Source organism: Armigeres subalbatus, chromosome 2, assembly GCF_024139115.2.
Source record: "Armigeres subalbatus isolate Guangzhou_Male chromosome 2, GZ_Asu_2, whole genome shotgun sequence".
Lineage (NCBI taxonomy): Eukaryota > Metazoa > Arthropoda > Insecta > Diptera > Culicidae > Armigeres > Armigeres subalbatus.
Window position 1 is genome coordinate 17,443,071 of NC_085140.1, and position 26,044 is coordinate 17,469,114.

Here is a 26,044-nt window from a genome sequence, read left to right on the forward strand (position 1 = left end):
CACACTCCGAAAGCACTGATGATGATAAGTATCGCGACCAGACCAACCAAAGCTCCTCATCGGAGCTAATGCTGCTAGGGTAAACTGGGCATTTTTGACAGTGTTTCAGACATACTTTCGAGAAAATTTACTTCTGAGTTTATAGTTCGAGATCCGAACTACATGTACTGTTGTGAATACTCTCAAAAAACTGCCGATAATGTTCTCAAAAACGTCAAAGGGTCGTTTTGCTCCGGAGGTGCATATTACCCCAGTTTCCCCTACCTCCGAACGACAATCCAAGTAGAGAGCAGTTCTATCTGCTCTCTGACTTGATCGTCATCGGGAACTGCTACATCCGGCGACATTTCGACCAGCAGGGGCGGTACCACCCGCTTAATCGCTGCCTACCAATGCCACTCCATTCGTGCCATTCATACCTTGTTGCCATATCTTACCATTAATGCCTTCAAGTTCATTAGTTGCAATATAACTCAAAACAAAATTTTCAAAACGACTTATCTGCTTTTGTTAACAAAGATTCAAACGACGATTTGACGAATCTGATAGCTCTCCCACGCAAACCAACACCATCAATAGGTAGGTGAAGGATTCCGCTACCTGCTGATGGTGTTGGTTTACGTGGGAGAGCTATCAGATTCGTCAAATCTTCGTTTGAATCATTGTTTACAAAAGCAGATAAGTCGTTTTGAAAATTTTGTCTTGAAGTGAGCTTTCATAACTTGGTTACATCGCATGTTCAAGAATTTGTGATATCCAAAGATGTATAACATTTAAATAATACTGAATTTTGTTTAACTTTAATTTCTTATTTTTTATTAAATAACTTCATTGCTACCACTACAATAAGGACGCATGTACATAAGGACGTACGACAGCTGCCCAAGGCCCCAAGCCACGATATTACCATTCGTAACCTTACTTGCAGCACCATCTTGCGTATCAGTACACCTGGAGACCACCATTGCAGACAGAATCACAAATAGACCACGTTCTGATTAGAGCTGTCTAATGAGTAGCTTGAAGCAGCTCGAAGTAGTTCCCACCCCGCTCGGTTCCATTTTTTGATCAAAAGAATGAGGATCAACTTTGAGTTATTTCAAGCTACTCATTATTTAGCATACACACGCTCAAACACGTTGGAACCAAGATATAAGAACCCTGGTTGGAACAACATTGACTCCGCCCCCAAGAAAATGCTTTGGTTGCTACTTTGTTTGACCGTGTGTGAAGCTGTTCGGACAACCATTTAACAGTTGGCGGCTCGGTTGCAAACAATCAAAGCGGTTTGATTTTGGTTTGACCTGTCGGGAGCGAAGTCAAAGTTCGCCAAACATTTTATTATTTTTTGAAAAACACATTAATAAAGAAAAAAAAAAAAAAAAATATTATTTTGTTTATTTATGTCTCAGACTATCGAAGTGGCCTGCGCAGTAAATAAAAGTATTCTCCTTTCAACTCGGTCCTGCACTCGGTGCTGCACTCAACTGCACCCTGCCATAGATACTACGCAGCATAGTACTTTCCTTTCGAAAACTCCAAGTGCGCGTTGGTCCTCCACGAGCATCGTCCAGGTCTCGTGTCCATAGAGAACTACCGGTCTAATAAGTGTTTTGTAGATAGTCAGTTTGGTACGGCGGCGAACTCTATTCTATCAGAGCGTTTTGCGGAGACCAAAGTACGTACGATTTCCTGCCATGATGCGTTCCGGAATTTTTTTTGTTGGTATCGTTATCGGAGGTCACCAGTGAGCTCAAGTACACGAATTCTTCGACCACCTCGATTTCGTCACCACCAATACAATCTTGTCCTCTCTTGAGCCTCTTCCTATCATGTACTTCGTCTTCGACGTGTTATTGACTAGTCCAATCCGTTTAGCTTCAGTATGATGTAGGCTTCATCCATCCTCTCAAAGTTGCTTGCTATAATATCAATGTCGTCGGAGAAACCAAACAACTCGGCGGACTTCGTGAAAATCGTACCACTCGTGTCAATCCCTACCCTTCGTATTACTCCCTCCAGAGCGATGTTGAATAGCAGGCATCACCTTGCCGTAACCCTCTGCGCTTTTTGAAGGACTACGCACATCAACCGATCCATCGGATTCCAGTTTATCCGAAAATCCGTGTTCGTTCATTAGTTGCCATAGCTGGTCCCAATCGATTGTATCATGTGCGGCTTTGAAGTCGATAAATAGATGAAGTGTGAGCACGTTGTATTCGTGGCGTTCAGCAATGTAATTGCGCGGTAGTTACTGCAATCCAGATTATCGCCCTTTTTGTAGATGGGACACACGATACCTTCCATCCACTCCTGCGGCAGAACCTCATCGTCCCAAATCTTGATAATGACCCAGTGCAGCGCTCTACCCAGTGCCTCACCACCGTGTTCAAACAACTCTCCTGGTAGTTGGTCAACTCCAGGGGCTGTATTGTTTTTCAACCGGTCGATCTCCTCCTGGATTTACTGGAGGTTCGGGGCCGGAAGTCGTGCTCCTAGGTTCATTACCATACCGTCACCTTTGGATCACCTCACGCTCGTTCGTGAGAAGGTTTCCAATTATGTCCTTACACATATCGGGCTGTAGCCCGTGGCCCTTACGTGGACGGTTCAACTTCTCATAGAACTTTCGTGCGTTATTAGCATAGTACAGTTGCTCCGTCTCCGTGCGGTAAGACGCGCGGCTACAAAGCAGGCCATGCTGAGGGTGGTTGGGTTCGATTCCCGGTGCCGTTCTAGGCAATTTTCGTATTGGAAATTGTCTCGACTTCCCTGGGCATAAAAGTATCATCGTGCTAGCCTCATGATATACGAATGCAAAAATGGTAACCTGGCTTAGAAACCTCGCAGTTAATAACTGTGGAAGTGCTTAATGAACACTAAGCTGCGAGGCGGCTCTGTCCCAGTGTGGGGATCTAATGCCAATAAGAAGTAGAAGAAGTTGCTCCGTCTCTTCCCGGTCTCGATCTTCCTGCTGGCGCTTTTTCCTCCGAAAAATCGATTTTGTCTGTTCCACGCCCGTTTGTATCGTTTGCAGAAATTTCGCCCATGCTGCATTCTTCTCCTCAACTAACTGCTCACATTCGCCGTCATACCAGTCGTTTCTCTGATCCGGGTGCACCGTGCCTAGTGCAGCGGCTGTGGTGCTTCCAATGGCGGATCGAATATCTCTCCAGCCATCTTCAAGAGACGCTGCGCCTAGCTGCTGTTCCGTTGGGAATGCCACTTCCAGTTGCTGCGCGTAGTCTTGGGCTAGTCTACCGTCTTGTAGCCGCCCAATTTTTAGTCGTGGCGGACGACTCCGACGCGTGTTGTACACCGTCGAGAGTTTTGAGCGCAGACATACTGCAACGAGGTAGTGGTCGGATTCAATATTCGCGCTGCGGTAAGTGCGTAGGTTCGTGATGTCCGAGAAGTATTTACAGCCGATTAGAACGTAATCGATTAGGTTTTCCGTTTCATGATTAGGTGATTTCCATGTGGCCTTGTGCCTGCGGGGAAGAAAGTGCTTCGGACTACCATTCCGCGGGAGGCTGCAAAGTTTATGCATTTTTTACCGTTGTCGTTCGATACGGTATGCAGACTATCCGGTCCGATGACCAGTCTATACATTTCCTCCCTTCCTACTTGAGCGGTCATGTCGCCGATGACGATTTTGACGTCCCGCGGTGGGCATTCATCGTATCTCTGCCCCAGCTGTGCGTACAACGCTTCTTTCTCATAGTCGGGTCTCCTTTCGTGTGGGTAGTGCACGTTGATGATGTTATAGTTGAAGAAACGCCCTTTTATCCTCAGTTTGCACATCCTTGCGATGATTGGCTGTCACCCAATCAAACGTTGGTGCATCTTTCCCAGCACTATGAAGCCGGTTCCCAGCTCATTGGTGGTGTCACAGCTTTGGTAGAAGGTAGCCGCTCGAAGCTCCGCTTTTCCACACTTTCTATCCTGTCCAGCAGATTTCCTGCAGCACTACGACGTCGAAGTTGCGGGGATGTAATTCATCGTAGATTATCCTGACGCAGCCTGCGGAGCCTAGAGACTTGCAGTTCCATGTTCCAAGCTTCCAATCGTGATTCGTCGCCTAGGTCGTTGCCGATTGTATCGAGTCGTATTATCTTCTATGTCGTTCGTAATAGACGAATTTCGCACCAACTCGACCAGTGGTTGGCAGCACCATCTCAGAATCGAATGAAACTTGGTGGGCATAAAGATATGGTATTTCTAAGCCACTCTGCATACTTAGTTTTTCAAAAATTGTCAAGAGTAACATTTGATGAGGGCCTAATTTTTTTTCATGGATTTTTTATAAATCTATGTAACTCTAAAATGACAAGACCTACAAAAAAGTGTGGTATGGCGGACTGTCGTGAAATTCCCAGAAGTTTTTTGAAAAAATATCCAAAAAATTAAATACCGATTTCTACACGAAAAAAATTAGTTTTAAAAATTAAAATCGATATTACAAAAAAACCTCATCTCAGAAATCGATGAAATTTTTTCTGCAGATAGGTATTTTAATTATCTAACTTTTCTGGGAATAATGTTCCTGTGACATATTTAAGGAAAAAAAGTTTTTCTAACAAAAACTTTTTTCATGTCCATATTGAGTGAAAATTTATCAGCGTGTTTTATGCCTACAGCGCCAATTATAGGTTCAGCAGTCTATCATCAACCAGTATAGTATAAGTGGAAGTATAAAAAATTGTTTAGGAAGCAATTTAGCATAATCTAACATTAATGTGGACCAACATTTGGAAAGGGCGTATATTTTCCTAGATTGCTTATATCAATGTTACACACAAATGACCAGATTTACAAAATTGTGATGTTTGATGGACTATTGTAAATTTGTCTAAACTGTAAAATCTGAAACATAAAAGAGCGTTTGGAGGTCGATTTTTTTAATCAGATAAACATTTTGATTCCAAGCGATGAAGCTCGGTTGGTAATTTCATTAGGGGGATACCCGGTAAACGCACATTTAAAGAATAATAAATTTTCGCATTTTTTTAATTTTTTCTTCAATTTTATTTGTTAAACTTTTGGGTCTTCATCTGAGTTGGAATATTTTTAGCCAGGATTTTATTATGAGCGATTGGTATAAAAGAATGAGGCTTTTGTGTGCCAATTATAGTTTTTGCTTTTTTGAATAGTCCATCAAACTTTTGTTGAGTACTGTCGTCGGGGGTGACAATGGGTCAAATGGGGCTGAGAATGGGTCACTGTTTCAACTACTTAGAATGCTTGCAGAATGGATGTATCTGAGGACAAGAAGACAAAAATATAAGAGACCTTTTTGAACGATTTTGCTCTACGCCCTCCATGCTCGCGGTGAGAACGATGACCCATTCTCACCCCCAGACCTATTGCCACCCTCGATGGCGGTATTGCTCATTCGTGATATAACAGAAATGTAATATAGTGATATTTTTGTTTGATTGAAAACGTGCCCATTCGCCCATTCGTACAACTCCCGAGGAGTCTTGATAGTATTTCCATAATCTTTGGTAAGAGTTGCTCGTTTTGCCATTCGTTTGAGAGTGCCACCAATAGCTTCGCAAGGGCCTTTTCCGTGCGATGTTGTAAAAAAGTGCTATTCTGCTTCTAAGCCATGTTTTGAATTTAAATTACACAGACTTGCAAAGTTCCTTTTATTTTTATAATGTGCTGCAGCTCACCCAGACACAAAAGTAATTTTTGAAAATCGATCGACTGTTTCAAAAAGTCAATTAATTTTGAAATGAATAAGTGAACAGCTTTTGTGTCATGGGTCATTACTTCTGATTAATAAAGCTAACGTTTTCTAATTAACCGTTTCTTTTAAAGTAAACTTCGTATGTATTGTTGCCTGCGAATTATTCCAACCTTGAGCAGCATTTTGGATAATGAATGGATAATTTTCAGATAAATCTAACAGTACAAGTGTTTTGTTGTTTGCAAATAATGTCATAAGTTATAAGGTTATCAATTTTTTCAATAAAATACGATACAAAATCATCTACAGGCTTTATAACGGTTTCTAAATTACACCGTTCAGTGGTTAGCCTTTGCTGAAAAACAACATTATTTTTTTGTAATTGTTTTTAAGTTACTTCGATACAAAAAGTCAAATAAAACATAAACCATTTTCAAATGTTGGTCCACAATTATGTTAGATTATGCTAAATTGCTTCCCAAACAAATGTTTATACGTCCAAAATGTGTCGTTGGTTGATGATAGACTGCTGAACCTATAATTGGCGCTGTAGGCATAAAACACGCTGATAAATTTTCACTCAATATGGACATGAAAAAAGTTTTTGTTAGCAAAACTTTTTTTCCTTAAATATGTCACAGGAACATTATTCCCAGAAAAGTTAGATAATTAAAATACCTATCTGAAGAAACAATTTCATCGATTTCTGAGATGAGGTTTTTTGTAATCTCGATTTTACTTTTTAAAACTAATTTTTTCAGTGTAGAAATCGGTATTTTATTTTTGGATATTTTTCCAAAAACTTCTGGGAATTTCACGACAGTCCGCCATACCACACTTTTTGTAGGTCTTGTCATTTTAGAGACATAGATTTATAAAAAATCCATGAAAAAAAATTAGGCCCTCATCAAATGTTACTCTTGACAATTTTTGAAAAACTAAGTATGCAGAGTGGCTTAGAAATACCATATCTTTATGCCCACCAAGTTTCATTCGATTCTGAGATGGTGCTGCCAGCCCCATAGAAGGGTTGGCGCGAAATTCGTCAATAGTTGTTTTTAAAGGCGGCTTATTGGGCCTGCGCAAACCTCCTGTCTCGTCAGGTCTGTTTAGCGTCCCATCTGACACCAGGGCATGAGCTTGTGCGCTTTGAGCGGGACACGGTCGCTTAGGCGGAGCCTACTTGCGGATACCGGGGGTCTGATGTTTTGGTTGTGTTTTCGTAGTATGGATGCAGTCTCTTTTCATCTGCTTGCTTTTCGTTTATGGAACTGTCAGTGTGGATCGCACCTATCTCTTTCCTTCCCGTGATTACGCTTATGGCTGTCAGTGCGGAATTTTCAATGTTGGCTACGAAACAAACTGTAGGGGAGGTATACAAGTGTCACTCCCGTGGCGGATACATGCAGCTTTTTATATAAGTTTAACAGAGCCCACTGTCAAACCCCACCACATCCTAGGCAGGCAACAGCTCTGTGAGTATTCCGATGTCATTCACATCCGTACTGCCCCCTATCATCTACAATCAAATAAACAGGTGGAGCGTTTTGTGGACACTCTCAGACGTTCACTGCGAAAATTCTCAGATGGGGAAAACATATCATCAGCCAATGGTCTACAAACATTTCTCCAAGTGTATCGTACAACACCAAGCCAGCGATGCCAGATCTACGGAAATGTCCGTAGATTAACGGAATTGAGTGCTAAAAACTACGGAAATTTTAAAATTACTGCGGAAATCTACGGATTTTTTTTTTAAAGTGCACTTTTAATTTCAATTGAAGTATCTGTAATTTTTAATTTATTAATGATTTTTACCTCATTTAATTCTAACTACCTAGTGCTATAAATATAGAACACACAGATGAGCAAATGAAATTTTCCTGGAGGAAATCCTGACGTTATTCTCAAAGAAATATCTGGAGAAACTAGGCAGACCTTAATCGTAAATTATTTCAAAAATTCCTTCAGGATTTCATCCGGAATTCTTTTAGAAACTTCATCCAAAATTTCTTTAGAAATTTTCTCAGAAATTCCTTTAAGAATACTTTTAGAAAATCCGTTCGGGTTTTTCTTTGGAAAATCTTTCTAAAAATCATTTGTAAATTCCTTCAGAAATACTTTCGGGAGCTCCACCAGGAGTTCCAAATAATTTTCATTGAACATTCTTCCATCCTTTCAATATCCTTTGTGAATTTCTCCAGAAGATTCTATGGGAAATCCTCTGAAAATTCTAAGAAATCCATATAAAACTCCCTAAGGTTCTCTAAAATAAATATGCTGGAGGCAGTTCTGAAGAAAGTTCTAAGAGAATTTCCAAATTATTAGACTTTCAAATGAATATCTGGAGGAATTTCCCAAGAATACTCAGGATTTATTTTTGGAGTAATTTCGTGAGGGTTCTCCAAAGAAATCTCTGGAGAAGAACTCTTAGCTGAATATCCAAAGAATTCTTGAAGAAATTTAACCTTCCAGGATATTCGGAGACGAGCCAGCCTCGGGCTGAAAGTCTCTTTAAGAAAGAAACGAAAAAAAAAAAAAAAAAACCTTCCAGGACTCGCATCATTGTAAAAAGTACAACACCTCCGAAAAAAAGCTTGCGTGTCGTTTACAACAGAGGCGGAACTGCGTGACCGATCCAGGACCATGCGAGTCCCGGAAGGTTAAGAATTTATTTTACAAAAATCCTTTAGAAATTCCTTTTGTAATTCGTTCGGATATTCGTCTTAACAATTTTTTTTCCATTCCTAAAAAAAATCATTTCTATTTGGAGGGAATTCAGCTAGATACATTTCAGAAAAAATATAATTTTCGCTGCAGCGATTGCTCTGGGAATTAATGAAATTATTTCTTAACGAATTCCTGTAGGAATTTCTGAAAATGTTACATAAGGACTTTTTGGAAGATTTCCGTTAAAAATCCTTAGAATTTCTGAAAGAATTTCCAGAAGAATTCCTTGCGGAATTTGGTTTTCCTATAGAAAATTTCCAAAGAAATTTTCTGGAAGTTAGTGAGTTTCCGATAACAATTTCTTAATTCATTTACGGAGATTTTTTTAAAAGAAGTATGTTGGAAGAGGAAGAGGAGATGGAACAGCTGTGCCGTTCTCAAGATACACGCAAGTTCTATCAGAAGCTCAACGCATCCCGCAAAGGCTTCGTGCCGCGAGCCGAAATGTGCCGGGATAAGGATGGGAGCATCTTGACGGACGAACGTGTGGTGATCGAAAGGTGGAAGCAGCACTACGAGGAACATCTGAATGGCGCTGAGAGTACAGGCAGTGAAAGTCAAAGCAGCGGAGGAGATGATTACGTCAGTTCAGCGGACGATGGAAGCCAACCAGCCCCCACCTTGAGGGAAGTTAAGGATGCCATTCAACAGCTAAAGACCAATAAAGCAGCTGGTAAGGATGGTATCGGAGCTGAGCTCATCAAGATGGGCCCGGAAAAGCTGGCCACTTGCCTGCACAAACTGATAGTCAGAATCTGGGAAACCGAACAGCTACCAGAGGAGTGGAAGGAAGGGGTTATATGCCCCATCTACAAGAAAGGCGACAAACTGAAGTGTGAGAACTTTCGAGCGATCACCATCCTTAATGCCGCCTACAAAGTGATATCCCAGATCATCTTCCGTCGTCTGTCACCATTAGTGAACGAGTTCGTGGGAAGTTATCAAGCCGGCTTCGTTGACGGCCGCTCGACAACGGACCAGATCTTTACTGTACGGCAAATCCTTCAAAATGCCGTGAGTACCAAGTCCCAACGCATCATCTGTTCATTGATTTTAAGGCTACATACGACAGTATAGACCTCTTAGAGCTATGGAAAAATTATGGACGAGAAAAGCATTCCTGGGAAGCTTACCAGACTGATCAAAGCAACGGTGGATGGTGTGCAAAACTGTGTGAAGATTTCGGGCGAACACTCCAGTTCGTTCGAATCGCGCCGGGGACTAAGACAAGGTGATGGACTTTCGTGCCTGTTGTTCAACATTGCGCTAGAAGGTGTCATGCGGAGAGCCGGGTGTAACAGCCGGGGTACGATTTTCAACAGATCCAGTCAATTTATTTGCTTCGCGGATGACATGGACATTGTCGGCCGGACATTTGCAAAGGTGGCAGAACTGTACACCCGCCTGAAACGTGAAGCAACAAAAGTTGGACTGGTGGTGAATGCGTCAAAGACAAAGTACATGCTTGTGGGCGGAACCGAGCGCGACAGGGCCCGCCTGGGAAGCAGTGTTACGATAGACGGGGATACCTTCGAGGTGGTCGAGGAATTCGTCTACCTCGGATCCTTGCTAACGGCTGACAACAACGTTAGTCGAGAAATACGAAGGCGCATCATCTGTGGAAGTCGGGCCTACTACGGGCTCCAGAAGAAACTGCGGTCGAAAAAGATTCGCCACCGCACCAAATGTGTCATGTACAAGACGCTTATAAGACCGGTTGTCCTCTACGGACATGAAACATGGACAATGCTCGAGGAGGACTTGCAAGCACTCGGAGTATTCGAGAGACGGGTGCTTAGGACCATCTTTGGCGGTGTGCAAGAAGACGGTGTGTGGCGGCGAAGAATGAACCACGAGCTCGCCCAACTCTACGGCGAACCCAGTATCCAGAAGGTAGCTAAAGCCGGAAGGGTACGATGGGCAGGGCATGTTGCAAGAATGCCGGACAGCAACCCTGCAAAGATGGTGTTCGCTTCCGATCCGGCAGGTACAAGACGGCGTGGAGCGCAGCGAGCGAGATGGGCAGACCAGGTGCAGAACGACTTGGCGAGCGTGGGGCGTATCCGAGGATGGAGAGATGCGGCCTTGAACCGTATATTGTGGCGTCAAATTGTTGATTCAGTGTTATCTGTTTAGATGTTAACTAATTAAATGAATGAATGTTGGAATTTTAAAATGAATTCCTGGAATAATTTTTAATGAAATATCTAAATTCCGAAGGAATTCCTTTAAAAAAGTTGAAGGTAGAAATATGTGTATGGCTTACCGAATTAATTCCTGGGAGTATTGCATATAGAATTATTTTAAATGTTTCCTGGAAGACTTTCCGAAGCATTTCTGGATAAATATATGAAATAACACCAGGATGAATATTCCAAGATTTTTTCGAGGATTTTTTGCACCAAATATGGATTATTATGTCGATATTTTAGGGGATTTTCTTGGCTCCTATCTTAATTTCAGCGTCAAAATAGGGTTTTGTTTAACTTCTGTACTGGCCAAATTATGAATGAACTAATTACGTCAAAATTGCTGGTGAACGAACATTATCACAACTCTGGTACCGCCAGTACATACTAATTTACAATGGTCAAGATGATCTCCTAAGTAATGAAAACTTCATCATCTGCCTATACTGAAGAGAGATCTGCATAAATTTGAGAAAACTAAACTACCAGTTGCATAGCCCAACTGGATTCACTCCAACAGGTGTAATCAGTAGAAAGGATCCAGTTTTTTTCTATCTGTGCAGTCTTACTCTTATACACCTTTGCCCAACGCTATCCTTGCTTATATCGTAGTTACGGATTGTCATCGGAGCATTTCCGTCTTTAACCTTCCGGGACTCGCACCGTTGTAAAAAGTACAACACCTTCGAAAAAAGCTCGCTTGTCGTTCACAACAGGGGCGGGCCTGCGTGAGCGATTCAGGACCATGCGAGTCCCGGAAGGTTAAAATAGGAAAACTTTTCTCGGGATTGTTCCCATGTAGGGACGATATTCAAGAATGCTCAAACCTATTAGTACTAAAGAGCCAAGTAATCAGCTTTATAATTGAAGTTGTCCTGAAAATTAGGAAGTCCGTAATGTTAAACTGATTCTATGTTGAATCAATAAAAGTTCTATAAATAAAATGCGGAAATGATAGTCTCAGCGTTGGAAACAGTTACTTCAAAAATATGTATAGCAACTGCCAATTGCCTTTATGACGAGTATGGAAATCTGTATAGGGCACCGTGCCTAGTAATCTTTTTCGTTTTTGGATTTTCATGAAAATTAGGATATAACAAGACCAGTAACTATAAATGTTGTAGTTTAGTGGTCTTATTGCTATCTTGTATCGTGGATGTGCGCCGAAATAGGGCTGGCCAAAATTTTTGAGTTAATCTACGGAATTGATGTTGAAGCAATCTGGCATCGCTGCATCAAGCCCAGTTTTGGAAAGATAATCTCCAACAGAAGTTATGTTTGGTCATCCGAAGACTACTCTTGATTTGATTCGACCTTCAAAAACTGCATCAACATCAACCACATAACGGTCTACCATAATATGCGGTCACATAAGATGCTACCACACGTTGTGTAATCCAGTATGAGCCATGAATTGGGTTTGCAACCAAGATGACAACAATCATTCTGTTACAAGCTCTTGTTCAATCCACACGTTTTTGTGAGGCATAATTTGAGGCTCAAATCATCATTCAAATTTTGAGCACTTTTGGTTGTTCAGAAATAATCATAAACATTATTCGATCATCTACTAGGTACAAGATATTTATTAAACGAACGCCTTACACAAAGCCAGCGTGTGATCGACTCCACAGCTGATCTTCATTACACGTGCGCTCACAGCCACCTTCAGAGGAAAGAACTGATCCTCCTTGTGACCGAACCCCAGGCAACCGTGTCGATTGTGACCCCACATATACAGATCGTCCTGGTCGTTGATGGCTCCACTATGGGTCAATCCCGACGTGATTGCCCGCACTCGGACATTCGGGTTGAAGTCATTTCTACCGAACAGAGCTGCTGGAATCTGCGTTGGTTGTGCTTGATGAACAACATTTGGTCCGAATCCAAGAATTCCGTAGCCCCACGTGAAGACGTCTCCGTTTTCTGAAAACAAACATTTTCTTCACATAAAAAGGATAAGATTGTGCGATAAAAGTCAATACCTACCATTCAGGACCATACAGTAAGAACCACCGGCAGCCACGTCGACAATTTTTCCACAATTCCTCAAGAAGGATAATTGCCTTGGTAGGTTGATTTGCGGATTTTCTTCGTAATCCGTAACTAACTGACCGTATTCAGTATTTCCCCAGCCAAAAACCTCTCCCTTATCTAAAATTTATAACATCTCAAAAGACACCACGTGCATACAAATTAATGTCTAACTTACCATTCAAAGCTAACGCCGTATCAGAAGATCCGACCACTTTGCAGATTTTCTCTCCTTTCAAATCACCTTCAATTGGTGATGGTGTGCTCACCTGGCCGAATCTACCCTGTCCGGTTTGACCGTCATCGCTCCATCCGCAAGAATACAATCTTCCAGAGGCTGTGAGGAATAAGCTATGATCCTGGCCACAGCGAACATCCACAACCGGATCGTCCTTAAGTCCCCCAAGTTCATCAATCCTGTTGATCTGCGGGGCGTTGAAATAATCTTCACCCCGCACGATCTCTCTTCCGCACTGACCATAGGCATTGCTCCCAAAGGCATACACCACACCGTCTTTTCGCAATGCTAATGTATGGGCTCTTCCGGCGGCCACCTTAACCACTTCCACCGCCTTCTCATGTCCTTCAACGGCTGTGAAGTCGATCGGTGCCGGGTAGATGAGCAGTTCGAACGGTTTCCGGTGCGCTCCGCCCAGTTTGTGGTATCCGATTTGTGAATCGGTATTGATTCCCGTTCCCCACAAGCTTTTGCCATCGCGGCATTTCGCCGCAAACACTGAGAAACCATAACCAGCCGCAACATCGATTATGTCTCGGTTTTCGGCAAAGTTCAACCGGCTTGGATGTTTTATCACAGCCGTGTGCGCTTTGGATTGCTTCCTGACCGAAGTCTGCACACCGAGAGCACCGGTCGCGGCAAATCCCCAGACGTACACTCGGGTGTCGGTTTGCTTTGCTGTTGGGTACTCGTGAACTAGGATGGAAGCACGGGAATCAGAAAGGTAAAAGTATAAGGCGGAACATTAAATCCCTTACCTGGTATTTTGGATTGATCTTGCCGGAGAACCGATCGTCGTGCATGAGAAGTATACCGCCGGCTATTTAAAATACAACTTACAACTCCTGACCGCATATCCCGCAACATTGTTCAGCACTAGCTATCGTACTTTTAGGCATGTAGATTGAATTAGGAAATTCTTTATTCCTAATTAAATATGATTTAAAAATTCTTCAATGGTTTGCATATTCAAAATTATTGTGGACAAAACTTATTCTTCCAGCACTACAGAACTGAACTGAATCAGCTGTTTGTCACGTTTCTCGCGTTTCTTTACATCGATTCCAAGGCGCAGGTAGGTTGCCAAATATACAGATTTTTTTGGTCATTTGTGACCAAATCATCTCCATCTCCGATCATCTCAACAATTCAAATATTCGTATTTATTGCTGTGTATGTTTTATGCAAAATTACAACGCAAAAGAAAGCGTGCAATCTGACGTGTAACATAGATGCAGAGGATTTATGCCAAAGAATAATGTTTGGATCCCGTTTAACATTATATAAGGTTATAAAATGTGATACATATAAGATGAAATCCTGAGAAATATTTTTGGCCATTTTATTAAAGCTGCTACCACAGTGCTTAGACATAATTACATAAACAATAAACATAACCTCGTTTTTATACTGACAGGCTACAGTCAGCTGTCAGCAAAAGTGAACATTTTATCTCAATAAAATACATATTAAAAGAACAAATTTAACAGTTTTAAATTATTGGAAATATCTGAACACAACTACAGGATGTTGCGATTGGTAAGGAACACCTATTATATAAATCACGCGGAAAATTTTGGGAAACTGAATCAGCGCTTTACCTCTTTCAGATGATCCACCGTTTGTCCACTAGCGGAAGAGTGCTGCGACACTTCAGCAGCATGCACGAGCCGGATTACTTGGAGGTAAGTGCCCAGTCTGTAAACATGCTTGGTGCAATCATGAAATGCGAAAGTACAGGGCCATGTCCATGTCCTTCTTTGTGATTGTCACCCGTTGTCGGTGTAATGCCAATTTTTGGGTATCCTCGAAAAGCATAACAAGATATATTTCCGCCGCCTCCTGAATCGCCATTAATGCCTCCCGGGTGATTCGTAGATTGCGGCCTGTGTACTGCATCATGATTTCTCGAATGAGCCTCGCAAAAGGCAATTTTGGAATCAGCAAACAAGTCGATTGCTGCAAGCGGTGGATTTCCGCCAGAGCATTGGTCACTCTTGTGGAAACCGATCTCTGTCTGGGTTGGGGTCTTGCGGAGGAACGAGTACTGCTGGTTCTGTTTTCCGATACTGATCGTCTGCGACTTCGATGGACATTCTGTGGCGACACGGCAACAGTGCTGATGTCGGAAGATGATTCGTCGGATCGTTCATGTGCTCCAAGACCGTGAGGATTGCGCGACGGCGGCACTCTTGAACGACGGGGCATTTTAACAAAACAAAGTTTTCATTTATATATTATTCAACTGATGGCACTTATTGTTGTAAAACCAAAATCTGATTATTAAAAACTGAAAATTCCGAAAAAAAAAACTTCAAAATTCAAATTCGTACTAACCTCACGCTGGCCGTGCAACACAAAAATAAAACGATACAAATGGTATTTTCTTTCCAGCGGTTGATTATTTATTCAAGCATTTATTATGAGAAGAGCGTATTGCAACTTAAAAGAGAGCCTCGCGGGTCACACTATGGTTCAACAGCCCCCAAAACGTGTTTTTTTTGTTTTCAATCTGTAAACTCATTTTATGCTACAACTACACACCAGTCAGACAGTTTGACAAACATTGACTCCGCCCCCAAGAAAACGTAATAATAAACGTTTTAATAATCTTTAGCAGTTCCCCCACACTCAAAAAAAAAAAAAAAATCTGCAGAATAGTTTTAGGGTTTCTTCCAGAATCTTTTATATTTTTTATTGGAATTGTCCTATAATCTTTTATGTGGTTTCAAAAAACTTTGCAAGAGAATTAACCGGATTCTTTTGAAAATTGTTTCGAGTTAAATTTCCAGGAATAAGACGAGTCAGCCTAGGGTTAAAAGTCTCGATAATAAAAAGACAAAAAAAAATCCAGGAGGAAGGAAATCCAGAAGGAATAACTTTAAAAAATGAAAAAAGCTTGATATAATATATTTAAGTACTATGGCGGGTTTTCAGTTAGCTTTGCGAGCAAAAGCATAGGATTAATCCCAGTTGGCCTTCCGGAGATGGTGAGTTCTATTCCCGATTCGGTCAAGTATTTTTTCGAGTGGGCTTCCTGGGCATAGTGTATCCATTGTGCTTGTTACACAAAATACATATCTATACGCAGCGAAATTGTGTATGATTAAACTAAAGATAAATATTGTTGAATTCAATAATCGCTTGGTTGTTGATTCAAAAAGATTTTATTGTTGTTTCTACTGAAAAACCTGATAGAAATAACAATATTATTTTAATTTCAACAATATTTCTTTTTGTTCCAAAAGTGCTTAAATGTCAAGCAGTGTGTTCTTTTTTATGTGTAAAAATATCATAACAATGAAAAATATATTTTGTGAAACTAGGTATTTTGCTGTTTCCTTAAACTAATTCAAAAGGTGGAACCATTCATTTCTGGAGTATTCCGGGACGTTATAGACTTTAATATATCTATATATAGGTTTGTATGATAAAATTAAATTATATTGTCTAAAAACTATATTGTTTTCTAATTCGCAGAACGGTATGGCAAGCACTGGTGAAACTTTCATTGTTAGCAGGGTTTGCTTGCTTCCACCTTCAACAAATGAGCAAGAAATATGGGAAACTTAGGTAAAATTTGTGCAATATTCAACGAACGATAATTAATTCTCAATCTAATATCTTATTTTCAGAGCTTGCTCTCATTCAGCATTGCGGTTGGAAGCAGATTTTATAATAATGATAAGTATTAAGTGAATATAATAGGGTAATTGAGAAATAAAATATAAACCGTAGTACATTCATTTGTTTTTATTTATTTTCACCTTGAAACGAAGGAAAATATTAAGCAAAATTAAAAAGAAAATGATTATTATTATTTCAACAATATTATATTGTTGAATTGATATGTTTATATCATTGAATCTATAATGCAATGATGATTGCTTCAACAATAATATTGTTGATTCTACAATAATGCGACTCAAATCATGAAGCGGTTTGATTGTAGAAACAACAATATTATGGATTGACTCAAACGACAAATATTATTAGCCCTGAGTTAACAATATTTATTGTTGAATTCGATCTGAATTATTGTTGTTACTACAATATATTTCTGTGCGTGTACTCATGAAAAAGCGGGCATAGAAAAATGTTCAATTAATAACTAAGGAAATGCTAATAAAATACTTAGTTGAGCAGCTAGCCCAGTTCCAGTTGGAATGTAGAGCCATTGCAGAAGAAGATGACTATTTTTAGCAACGCCCGGTGAGAACTCAATATGTTTATAAAGTCGCTATACCTAAAATAGAAACCACCGGTGGGAAGATGGGGCGCTATCCTAAAATAGCACTCGGGAAGGAGCGCTATTATAAAGGTGCCCTCAGACGTTGCAACCAAATCACTCGCAACGAGCATTTTGCTCGCAGAAAGTGACAACTGTCAATAATTTTCCTGTCTGACTACACTGAAAGTGATTGCATGCAAACAAAAGACAACTCTTTAGCAAACGCTCGTTTGCAATGTATGACTGTGTTATGAAAACTCATATGTGAATATGTACGTTATGTGGAAGATATTGATTTGGAAAATGTATTGGAGGTAACCACTTTCCCTTCGATGGGACTCGAACCCATGACCCTACAGTACGCTAGACTATAGACACTATAGGTTCCATAGACGAGCGCAGGAACGGTTGGGTCATTTCGATTAAGTGTGTTTTTCCACTTTTTCACAGTGCATTACGTGAATTTGACGTCACACGCTCCGTTGCTTGGATTGCAATCGTGACGTCATGCTCGTTTGGCTACACTAACTGACAGTTCGTTTGGCTACACTCGCCTTCGCCTCAGCTCGTCTATGGAACCTATAGTGTCTATACGCTAGACTGGTGCTTTAACCAACTAAGCTACGAAGGACCTCCGTCGGCCTTCGCAACCTAGCGGCTACTGAACGAGCTCGAGATTCCCAAATTGGACGCATAGTCAAATCACTCGCAATGCATTTCTCAAGCCAATACTTCCACATGTGTATTGTACACGTCCACATTAGAATGTGTATAGCCGCCAGACATTCTAAATACTCACGCTCCTCTGTAGTGTGTAGTAATTGTTGCTACTAGAGACCGAGAATACCTCTGCATCTCCACAATTACCACGGGAAGGAAGTTTTGTTGGTTGGGTAGGGTAATCAGAAACATAGATCGGGATGCACCATGGAAAGTGATGTGACCTACCCAAGTAACACCAAGCATTACAATATTGCACATATATCAATCATAAACCGGCATTCTAAATGCTAATTGCATTAAATCAGATTTAACGATGTGAAGTTGCATTTATTTATCAACTGTCAGATAACGATACTCCACATCAGCATTACAATTGCAGCGATACATTACTGATGCTTTATTTCAACATGTCAAAGTAATGAACCATTAATTCTGTCTTATAATTGCCCTTTTCCACTTTAAGCCAGCTTTTAGGGCTGTATATTTTACAAGCTTATATAGCTTCATGGTTACTTGGGTATGCAACTTCTATTCTACTTATTAGTTCGTATAGTTTGAATATTGACATTACTATGTTTAATTGTTCATCCTTCGCGAGAATAAACAATCAATCGCTCAAAGTGATCGATTGTGTTTTGAGTTTTGAGTCGACCGCCCGCAATATTATTTCTTCAACGCGAGAAAAGGGGAAAATAACGTCTGTTCAATCACATTGTTCAGTCAATCAGCAACCCTTATTGAATCTCTAGTTGAGGTTAAATAAGATACACAGCTAGAAATATTTTGAATACTCACGTTTATTTTGATTTTTATTTTATATGTCGTTTACATGTTTTGTGTATGGGTTATGAGTATGTTTTTATTTAGATTTTGTTTCAAACATTTATACCCTTAATGGATTCCATTAATGCATTTGTAATTAATTATCCAAACCATGAGCAACATTTATTGCTGTTAACATACAAGTAGAAGTGTGTTGGAAGTTGGAACAAGAACGAAACAACAGTAACAGAAAGTTTCTAATCGCTGAATGTGTAGTATAAATAAGCTCTTTTAGTGGGATGGCTCCACCTGTCATAAGACGAGTCCATAATCATTCCATTCAACTCCACCGCGCTGAAATCCCCAGTTACGAATCCCGATCACAACGGTAAAGTCGTCCTCCGCTTGAATTTATTTTCCGTCAAACACGAGACACCGAAGTCAGCCAAACAGCTGAGTCCGAAACACGCATGCGAAAAGATTACAACGGGGTGGAACTAAACGGAATAGCATCATAGCTCATATTATGACCGGTGCTCATAATGTTGCCCCTGAAAAAAATCTAAATTAAACTACCTATAGTTGTAATTTCAGTAAAATTTGCTTCATAGTAGACATGTATGATAAGTATGATTTTCTCATCGGTGACCAATGAATAACAAGCTCGCAGGAGGGGATTTTTTAATTAAATTGAAATTCAATAAGAAAAATACATTTATTTTCATTATCTAATCTCGCTGTGTTTATTTAATGAACTGCAGATCGAAAACATGAGTAGTTGTGAGAGGATTTTAGATATCTAACCTGCAGTATCCAGTTCTATTTGCCTTTTTGGTGAAAAGCTTACTTCTATGCTGAACCATCGAAAAGTGTTTCGCTGTTCTATGACTGTGGGACAGTAAATACTGTTTTTAATGCTTGGGTATATGAAAAACCACCACAAATCATTTCAAAATATAGCTTATCAATGCCCTCCTAATTTTAACATCTAGTCCTAGTCTTTTTGACGTTGCGTTTTCATGATATGTGGCGAAATGGGTTCAAAATAACGCTAAATGTTTTAAATTCTCCTGCGAATGAAAACTACCGAGTTTTTACCAGCTGATAATTTAAGTAGAGATTTTTGAAATTTTTATACGATTTATATCATCCTTGATTAATAGTATACAATGTAACTCTTGGATTGTAGCAATCAAGGAGACATATCTTCTTCTTCTTATTGGCATTACATCCCCACACTGGGACAGAGCCGCCTCGCAGCTTAGTGTTCATTAAGCACTTCCACAGTTATTAATTGCGAGGTTTCTAAGCCAGGTTACCATTTTTGCATTCGTATATCATGAGGCTAGCACGATGATACTTTTATGCCCAAGGAAATCGAGACAATTTCCAATCCGAAAATTGCCTAGACCGGCACCGGGAATCGAACCCAGCCACTCTCAGCATGGTCTTGCTTTGTAGCCGCGCGTCTTACCGCACGGCTAAGGAGGGCCCGACATATCACAAATAAAAAAAACATATTTTTGACTAAGCTATTTCTTGAATAAATTAATGTTATAGGGTAACCGTACCCTTAGTGGAGGTAGCACCAATAGTGGAAGTAGTGGGGTTTTAATGAGATTTATCATATTTATACAGTTTACGATGGTTTCAGTTGATGCGTCGTGCTTTAAACATCCTGTTGAATGCAACTTATCTTGAGATTTCGCTTGAAAAACTATCGAAAACAATAATTTTCCTTAACAAAATTTACTCCCTTGCACCTATAGTGGTACAACTGTACCAATAGTGGCGAGTCTCATAAGAAACCAATGGATAGCGCCACTAAAGGAACCAAAATTAATTTTTATTGCCACTAAAGGAACAGTGCACCTATAGTGGTGCAAGCAATATTCGGTAATTGTTGATGTTAAATGACATCTATGTCATTGTTGTTAGAAAATTTATTAGTTTATCTATTGACTAAGATATTAAAGCAGTAAATTTCCCATAATTATCAATTTTTAAAAAATATTTTCTTTTTCGGATCTACTAATACCTCCACTATTGGTACCGTTACCCTAATTAGAAGCTATGAAAAATAAATAATTTTTCCATTCGTCCTTTCAATGGATTATCGAATCCTGGGATTATCAGGTCGTAGGTACCTATATAATGAAAGTAATAAAGTAATCTAAGGAATACAAGAAACTATCATAAACTATGTAATGTGTTTAAAGTAGCTTTGGTAGCGAATTATAGCAGAAAAACAATAATAAAGATCAAATAAAACCTGGAATGAAATCAAATACATTGTTAATAGAATGTCTCAGATGCTATTTTATATAATCTTTGTGCCTGCTGCTCCAACTATTGATTTGCTGCTAGTAGTCTTTTACACAAATTTGGGTAGACAATCTAATGAAATGTCTTAGTACCCTATATAAAATTGCTGAAACGCCAAAAAAAAAACATTGTTTTTGGAGTCGATACACGAACGACAATCAAACCGAGCGATAACTCGCGTATGAATAATAAAGGAACGGACTTACCGATGTATCAATACCGTATCAAACCTTAGCTCCTTTTGTGGCCAACGATATACGTCCCAACTCCAAGTTTGAATCGACTATCACGCTCATCTTAATCTGCTACTAACGACTTGTAAAACTGGGAGGAACCACTTCGCAATTGCAGTTGATGGAAAAACTTCGCAATCCGAGTAAAGAGATTCTTCCCACACTGTATCATTTCTTGAAGAAGCTTGAAACGATTTTTATTTACTTTTCTTCATAATTCAATTGTTTCAGAACACTTCAATTCAAGATGACGGAAAGTACAAAAAACATAAATTATCTTACGATAAATTTTTGACGTGCGAAAATTGATTCCATCCATTTTTGAGCACGGCTTACTCAGTTCTCTGCAAAAATAGGAATGAAATTAGATTTTGTGGCCGAGAAACAAGTTTTTCGTTTTTGTTTATATTTGCATGAGAGTAAATCTGTCATTTGATTAAAGTAAAAAACTGCTACGTGTGACTGCAATTGCGAGTGCTCTCAGAAATCATTCGCTCGCACGCACGAGTGATTTGCTTGCAACGTCTGACGGAGCCTTAAGAATAGCGATGAGGTCTCCCGTGGAGGTGCTCTAAGAGAGTGAATCAGGTACGTTGGAGTTCGGTGGAATTTGCCAGAAAAAAAATGTTGGAGTTGTATACAAGACACGACCGCTTGACGTAAACTACGTAAAGCCAAATATAGTACACTAACTGAATCAATTATTCCGCTCTATATAGAAAAGATGGGACTATTCTACCGACACTATTACCCAACTTTAGCAGCATCTCCTATTATGTGAGGGAGTAGAGACCCCACTGTCTAGCGGCTGGGCCACCCCATTTTATACACCCCAGTTCAACACTTGATAATACCCTAAAAGTAGGCAATTACCAAGGATTGGAACGCGCTGCATACACACTTAAAATAAATCGCCGACTGTCGCCGCCGCTGAACTGTTCGGTAAATTATTTTACTGATTTTCGGTGATTTTGACAGTTGAGCAATGGAAAAAATTACAAAAAATCTGTAAATTAATTTACCGAACAGTTCAGCGGTTGAGATATCGGTAAAATTTACCGAATACTGTAAAATGAGCTAAGTGTGCAGGGGATACATGATGCATGAAAAAACTGAAATTTTCAATAGTCTAACGATGATACTTAAAAGTTTCAATAGTAGAGTAGAGTGGGGCAAGAGTGCGCGTGGGGTAAGAGTACGTTTTCGATTTTTTGAAGTAATAAAAAAAAGATAAACTAGCAGCACTGCATCAGTTTGATAGGTATTCTGGCCAACTATTATCATGTGTAATTGTAAACGATTTGAATAAACAACAAAGGAGATATGGAGTTAGATAACTTTTTGATCATTTTTCTAAAATTAATTGGATTTCCGCAACTAGTATTTCATTACCATAAATACGTTCAATCAGGTGAACATTATACCATTTCGATAACCTATTGTATAGAGTACTTTATGGTACAGAACACCAATCCGGTTGGTTTTCCAAGAAGTCAAAACCATTACTTGAATAACTTTTGGGACTGTGGGGTAAAAGTACGCAGGAGCCGGTGGGGCAAGAGTACGCATATGAATCTTTAAGTTATGATGTCAAACCCGTATCTCTGGCCGAAACAAGACTTCTTCCAAAGCGTAAAGATCCACAACTAAGAAAAAAGGGACAGAATTTGAAATTATCACAAGTTTTTAGGATAAGTTGAAGTAATTCGGTGTTAGAAAGGACTTGGCGAACAAAGCACTGAAGCGAAATAATGAAATTGTATTAGGACTTGTTGTACACCTAAACATAGTACGAAAACACAATTTCATCTAAATGATAATTTCATTTAATCAAAAGTAACATTCATAAATTACGCAACGTTTAGCTGGGAGGGGTTGCGAGATGTGTGAGGATCCATATAATTTTTAGAGGATTCATACAAATAGTGTAAGATAGGGGGGGAGGGGTTATGAAATAGCCAAATTTTACGATACGTGATTGGTGGACTTTCTTTAAGGAAAATGCCTTTGTATACGCCACGCGTAACCTGATATGTATTTTTACCTCTGTAGTTTTTTGTATTTATGAAAAACAATGATTTTTCGTATGAAAGTGCACATTTTTGAGACCCCCTCCCCCTTTAAGAGTTACGTAATCTTTAAACATTCCCTAATATATGTCCATTAAACATCAATTAAATGTTATTAACTCTTATTTGTGTTAATATATACTTGAAGCACATGATTGGAAAAATGCGTACTCTTACCCCAGCCGATGCGCACTTTTACCCCACCGGTGGGGTAAGAGTGCGTTTTTCACTTGTCTTACAATAAGAGTTCTACTAAAACGAATCTCAATAATTTCAATATTTTTTCCACTGGGCAACATAAAGGAAGAGTATATGAATCATCGACACTGATTTGATATGCAGAAGCTTGCTTCATAAGGGCCACATGATCGATTGAAAGCTAAGTGCGTACTCTTGCCCACTCTACTTTACTGGCAAATTGGTGGAGAATTTATGAATCAATTGATATATAAATCTTTAAAATCCATTGAAAGATAAAGGACCTATTAATGTTACAAATCTTACATGATTTCGTGACGGTCCTCAATTTTGAAATTTTCATTTTACACCCTGTATCCAAGTCTTCCCCTTAGACGTAGTTTACGTCAAAAACAGATAAACCTTCTAGGATAGTCTAAAGAATTTACCAGGAAACTTCTGAAAAGTTTTTCGGAGGTACTCCGGAGAATTTTGCGAGGGCTTCAATGAATTTTTGGGAAATTTTCCGAAAAAAAATGCAGAACTTCCTGCGTATTTTATTTATAATTTGGGATATTTTTCATATTTCAGCTAAATCCAGAAAACAAAAAACATGCAATAAAATATTTTCATGCCGCCGTCGTGGAGCACACCTACATAAATTTATATAAAACAAAATCAACTACATGACGAATTTCTCCATTTTTCAGAAACTCCGTCCAAAGTACCCTTTGCATAACACGCTGAACTTTACGATCAAAGGCTACGACTATCCGATCCTTGAGAGTTATCAACGCTTCATGCACAATGTAGCCGACACAATGGACTTGGATATTGCCGACTGTTGGGCACAACCGCCCCAGAAGCTCAACGTACAAAAGTTCAAACCAGCCTCGGCGGTAATCGAAAGCGAGTACAAGCTCACAATGTATGAACGTAACGTTCAGATCGCCAACCTTCAGGCCCCACTCTATCCCACGTTTCTAAGGGTGTTGCAAGCAGCCCTTCCTGAAGGAGTCAACCTTACGGTAAATGAGCATACCAACGAGGTGGACGATGGCCGTTACGTGCCCGATCGTGAGCTGCTCGAGTTGCGGCAAAAGCTAGACGAAATGGGGGGTTCAAGGGAAAAGAAGTAATTGTACGTTATTCATAGATAGAATAAATGATAACACTTTTGCAATGTCGAGAAACTTTTAGAGGGATAGTCTTTGTTTTATTTCCGGAATATGGTGAACATGCTTGAATGAAGATCTTATAAAACCCCAGCCCGTATATTTACCAGCGAACATGTATCCAAAGTGAAGGCGAATCAAGCGTATCTTATCTCAAGTAGCCAATATTGGAAATCATCCGGTTTCCCAGTACTATCATTCTTCTTTTCATACTGTCAGTAAATATGTACCGTATGAGTGACTCCTAGATACTAAGCGACTTTAGAATAATTGATCACTCATAGTCGTTCTATAGTTTCGGCATTGTAGCGTTGCATAAGATACACTCAGAAATGAGAAAATACGAAAATAATATAAGATTTAGGGCCGATTTCTTCACCTCCGCTTAGGCCTTAAACCAGGTTTAAACGTATGGGTAAGCACCGCTTAAGAGTTAAGCGAAGGTGAAGAAATTGGCCCTTAATCATTTTATTTATAAACGACGTTTAAACGAACGATAGTATAAACTTTATACTATGAAGCATTAGAATGTATACTATGCATGAATATTGCAAAATTAATTTCCATTAGTATTGAGGAGCTACCTGTCAGAAAAAAAATCACGTTAAGTTTTTGAAAGTGTGAATTTGAATAGAAAAGTAAATTCCTGGGATATTCCCCCGAAAAAGATTTGTTGTAACTGGAATTATATACTTTTAAGTTTTGCTGAATCCCTAGATACAGGAATCAATCGGACATGTACATCGTCACCCTATTTCCTGACCCGATACCAGCGGTTGTTTGGAACTTTTGCTCAGAGGAAGGTGACTACGATAAACATATTAATTAACCTGTAATCAAGTCTGCAATAACTAAAATAAATATTATTTATAGGCAACATAATGACCGTGGTGATTTATCCAACTACAGGCAGGAACAATCTCGAAACCTTCAGGAAGAATCTCATCACAAAAGATGATTCAACAAAAGATGATCCTTTCCTAGGCAATTTAATATTTATTGACGCCATCCGTGGTATATACATTTAAGAACATGTTACCGCTGGGCATATACAGCGGGTCAGCTGTCCACGTGTTCTTTAGTCGAATGACAAAGCAAATGTATCAACTGAAGCTGTTTGACGGCAAAAGCGTAACAAAGGCCAATGGACATGGCTTGGCTCTTTGTTTCACTGAAAATTAATCCGTTTTATTATTCGCGGTAAATTAACTTGAATCGAATAAGATCATATTTGTGAGTGGTTAATGAATTAGGCGGTTTGGAAACACCAGTAGGAAGTATTCTATGAATTTATAAAACTATTGTTTGTAATGCTTACAGATGTATCATTAATACGAGAGCGGTTGTGATGTAGGGTGGATTCGTATACTGTACACTGAATGTGTAAGTAGATATTATCTTTATATAATCATATTGTTGCTAATAAACATTATTCTGCAGTTTAAAGCTGCACAACTTCCAAT

The 26,044-nt window shown here is 39.6% G+C and overlaps 4 protein-coding genes and 1 long non-coding RNA gene across 5 annotated transcripts in view; 2 read left to right on the forward strand and 3 right to left on the reverse strand.

The window, feature by feature from the left end:
* Positions 1–26,044, reverse strand: part of LOC134217995 (ATP-dependent RNA helicase DDX54) — a 130,002-nt gene that overhangs the window by 61,821 nt on the left and 42,137 nt on the right. The gene's annotated exons all lie outside the window — the stretch shown is intronic.
* Positions 12,183–13,952, reverse strand: LOC134217996 (RCC1-like G exchanging factor-like protein). The gene is made up of 4 exons (XM_062696877.1): positions 13,645–13,952; positions 12,827–13,582; positions 12,604–12,768; positions 12,183–12,540 (listed from the first exon to the last, which is right to left on the reverse strand). The coding sequence occupies exons 1-4, from the start codon at positions 13,751–13,753 to the stop codon at positions 12,203–12,205; spliced, it is 1,368 nt and encodes a 455-aa protein (XP_062552861.1). The 5' UTR covers positions 13,754–13,952; the 3' UTR covers positions 12,183–12,202.
* LOC134217997 (large ribosomal subunit protein mL48) lies at positions 14,221–24,603 on the forward strand. Its single transcript, XM_062696878.1, has 3 exons — positions 14,221–14,425; positions 14,497–14,571; positions 24,117–24,603. The coding sequence occupies exons 1-3, from the start codon at positions 14,414–14,416 to the stop codon at positions 24,543–24,545; spliced, it is 516 nt and encodes a 171-aa protein (XP_062552862.1). The 5' UTR covers positions 14,221–14,413; the 3' UTR covers positions 24,546–24,603.
* LOC134217998 (histone H3-5-like) lies at positions 14,578–15,109 on the reverse strand. The gene has a single exon (XM_062696879.1). The coding sequence runs from the start codon at positions 15,092–15,094 to the stop codon at positions 14,606–14,608; it is 489 nt and encodes a 162-aa protein (XP_062552863.1). The 5' UTR covers positions 15,095–15,109; the 3' UTR covers positions 14,578–14,605.
* On the forward strand, positions 15,946–16,623 carry LOC134217999 (uncharacterized). Its single transcript, XR_009981211.1, has 3 exons — positions 15,946–16,307; positions 16,367–16,459; positions 16,522–16,623. It is a non-coding gene; the product is annotated as an uncharacterized LOC134217999 (long non-coding RNA).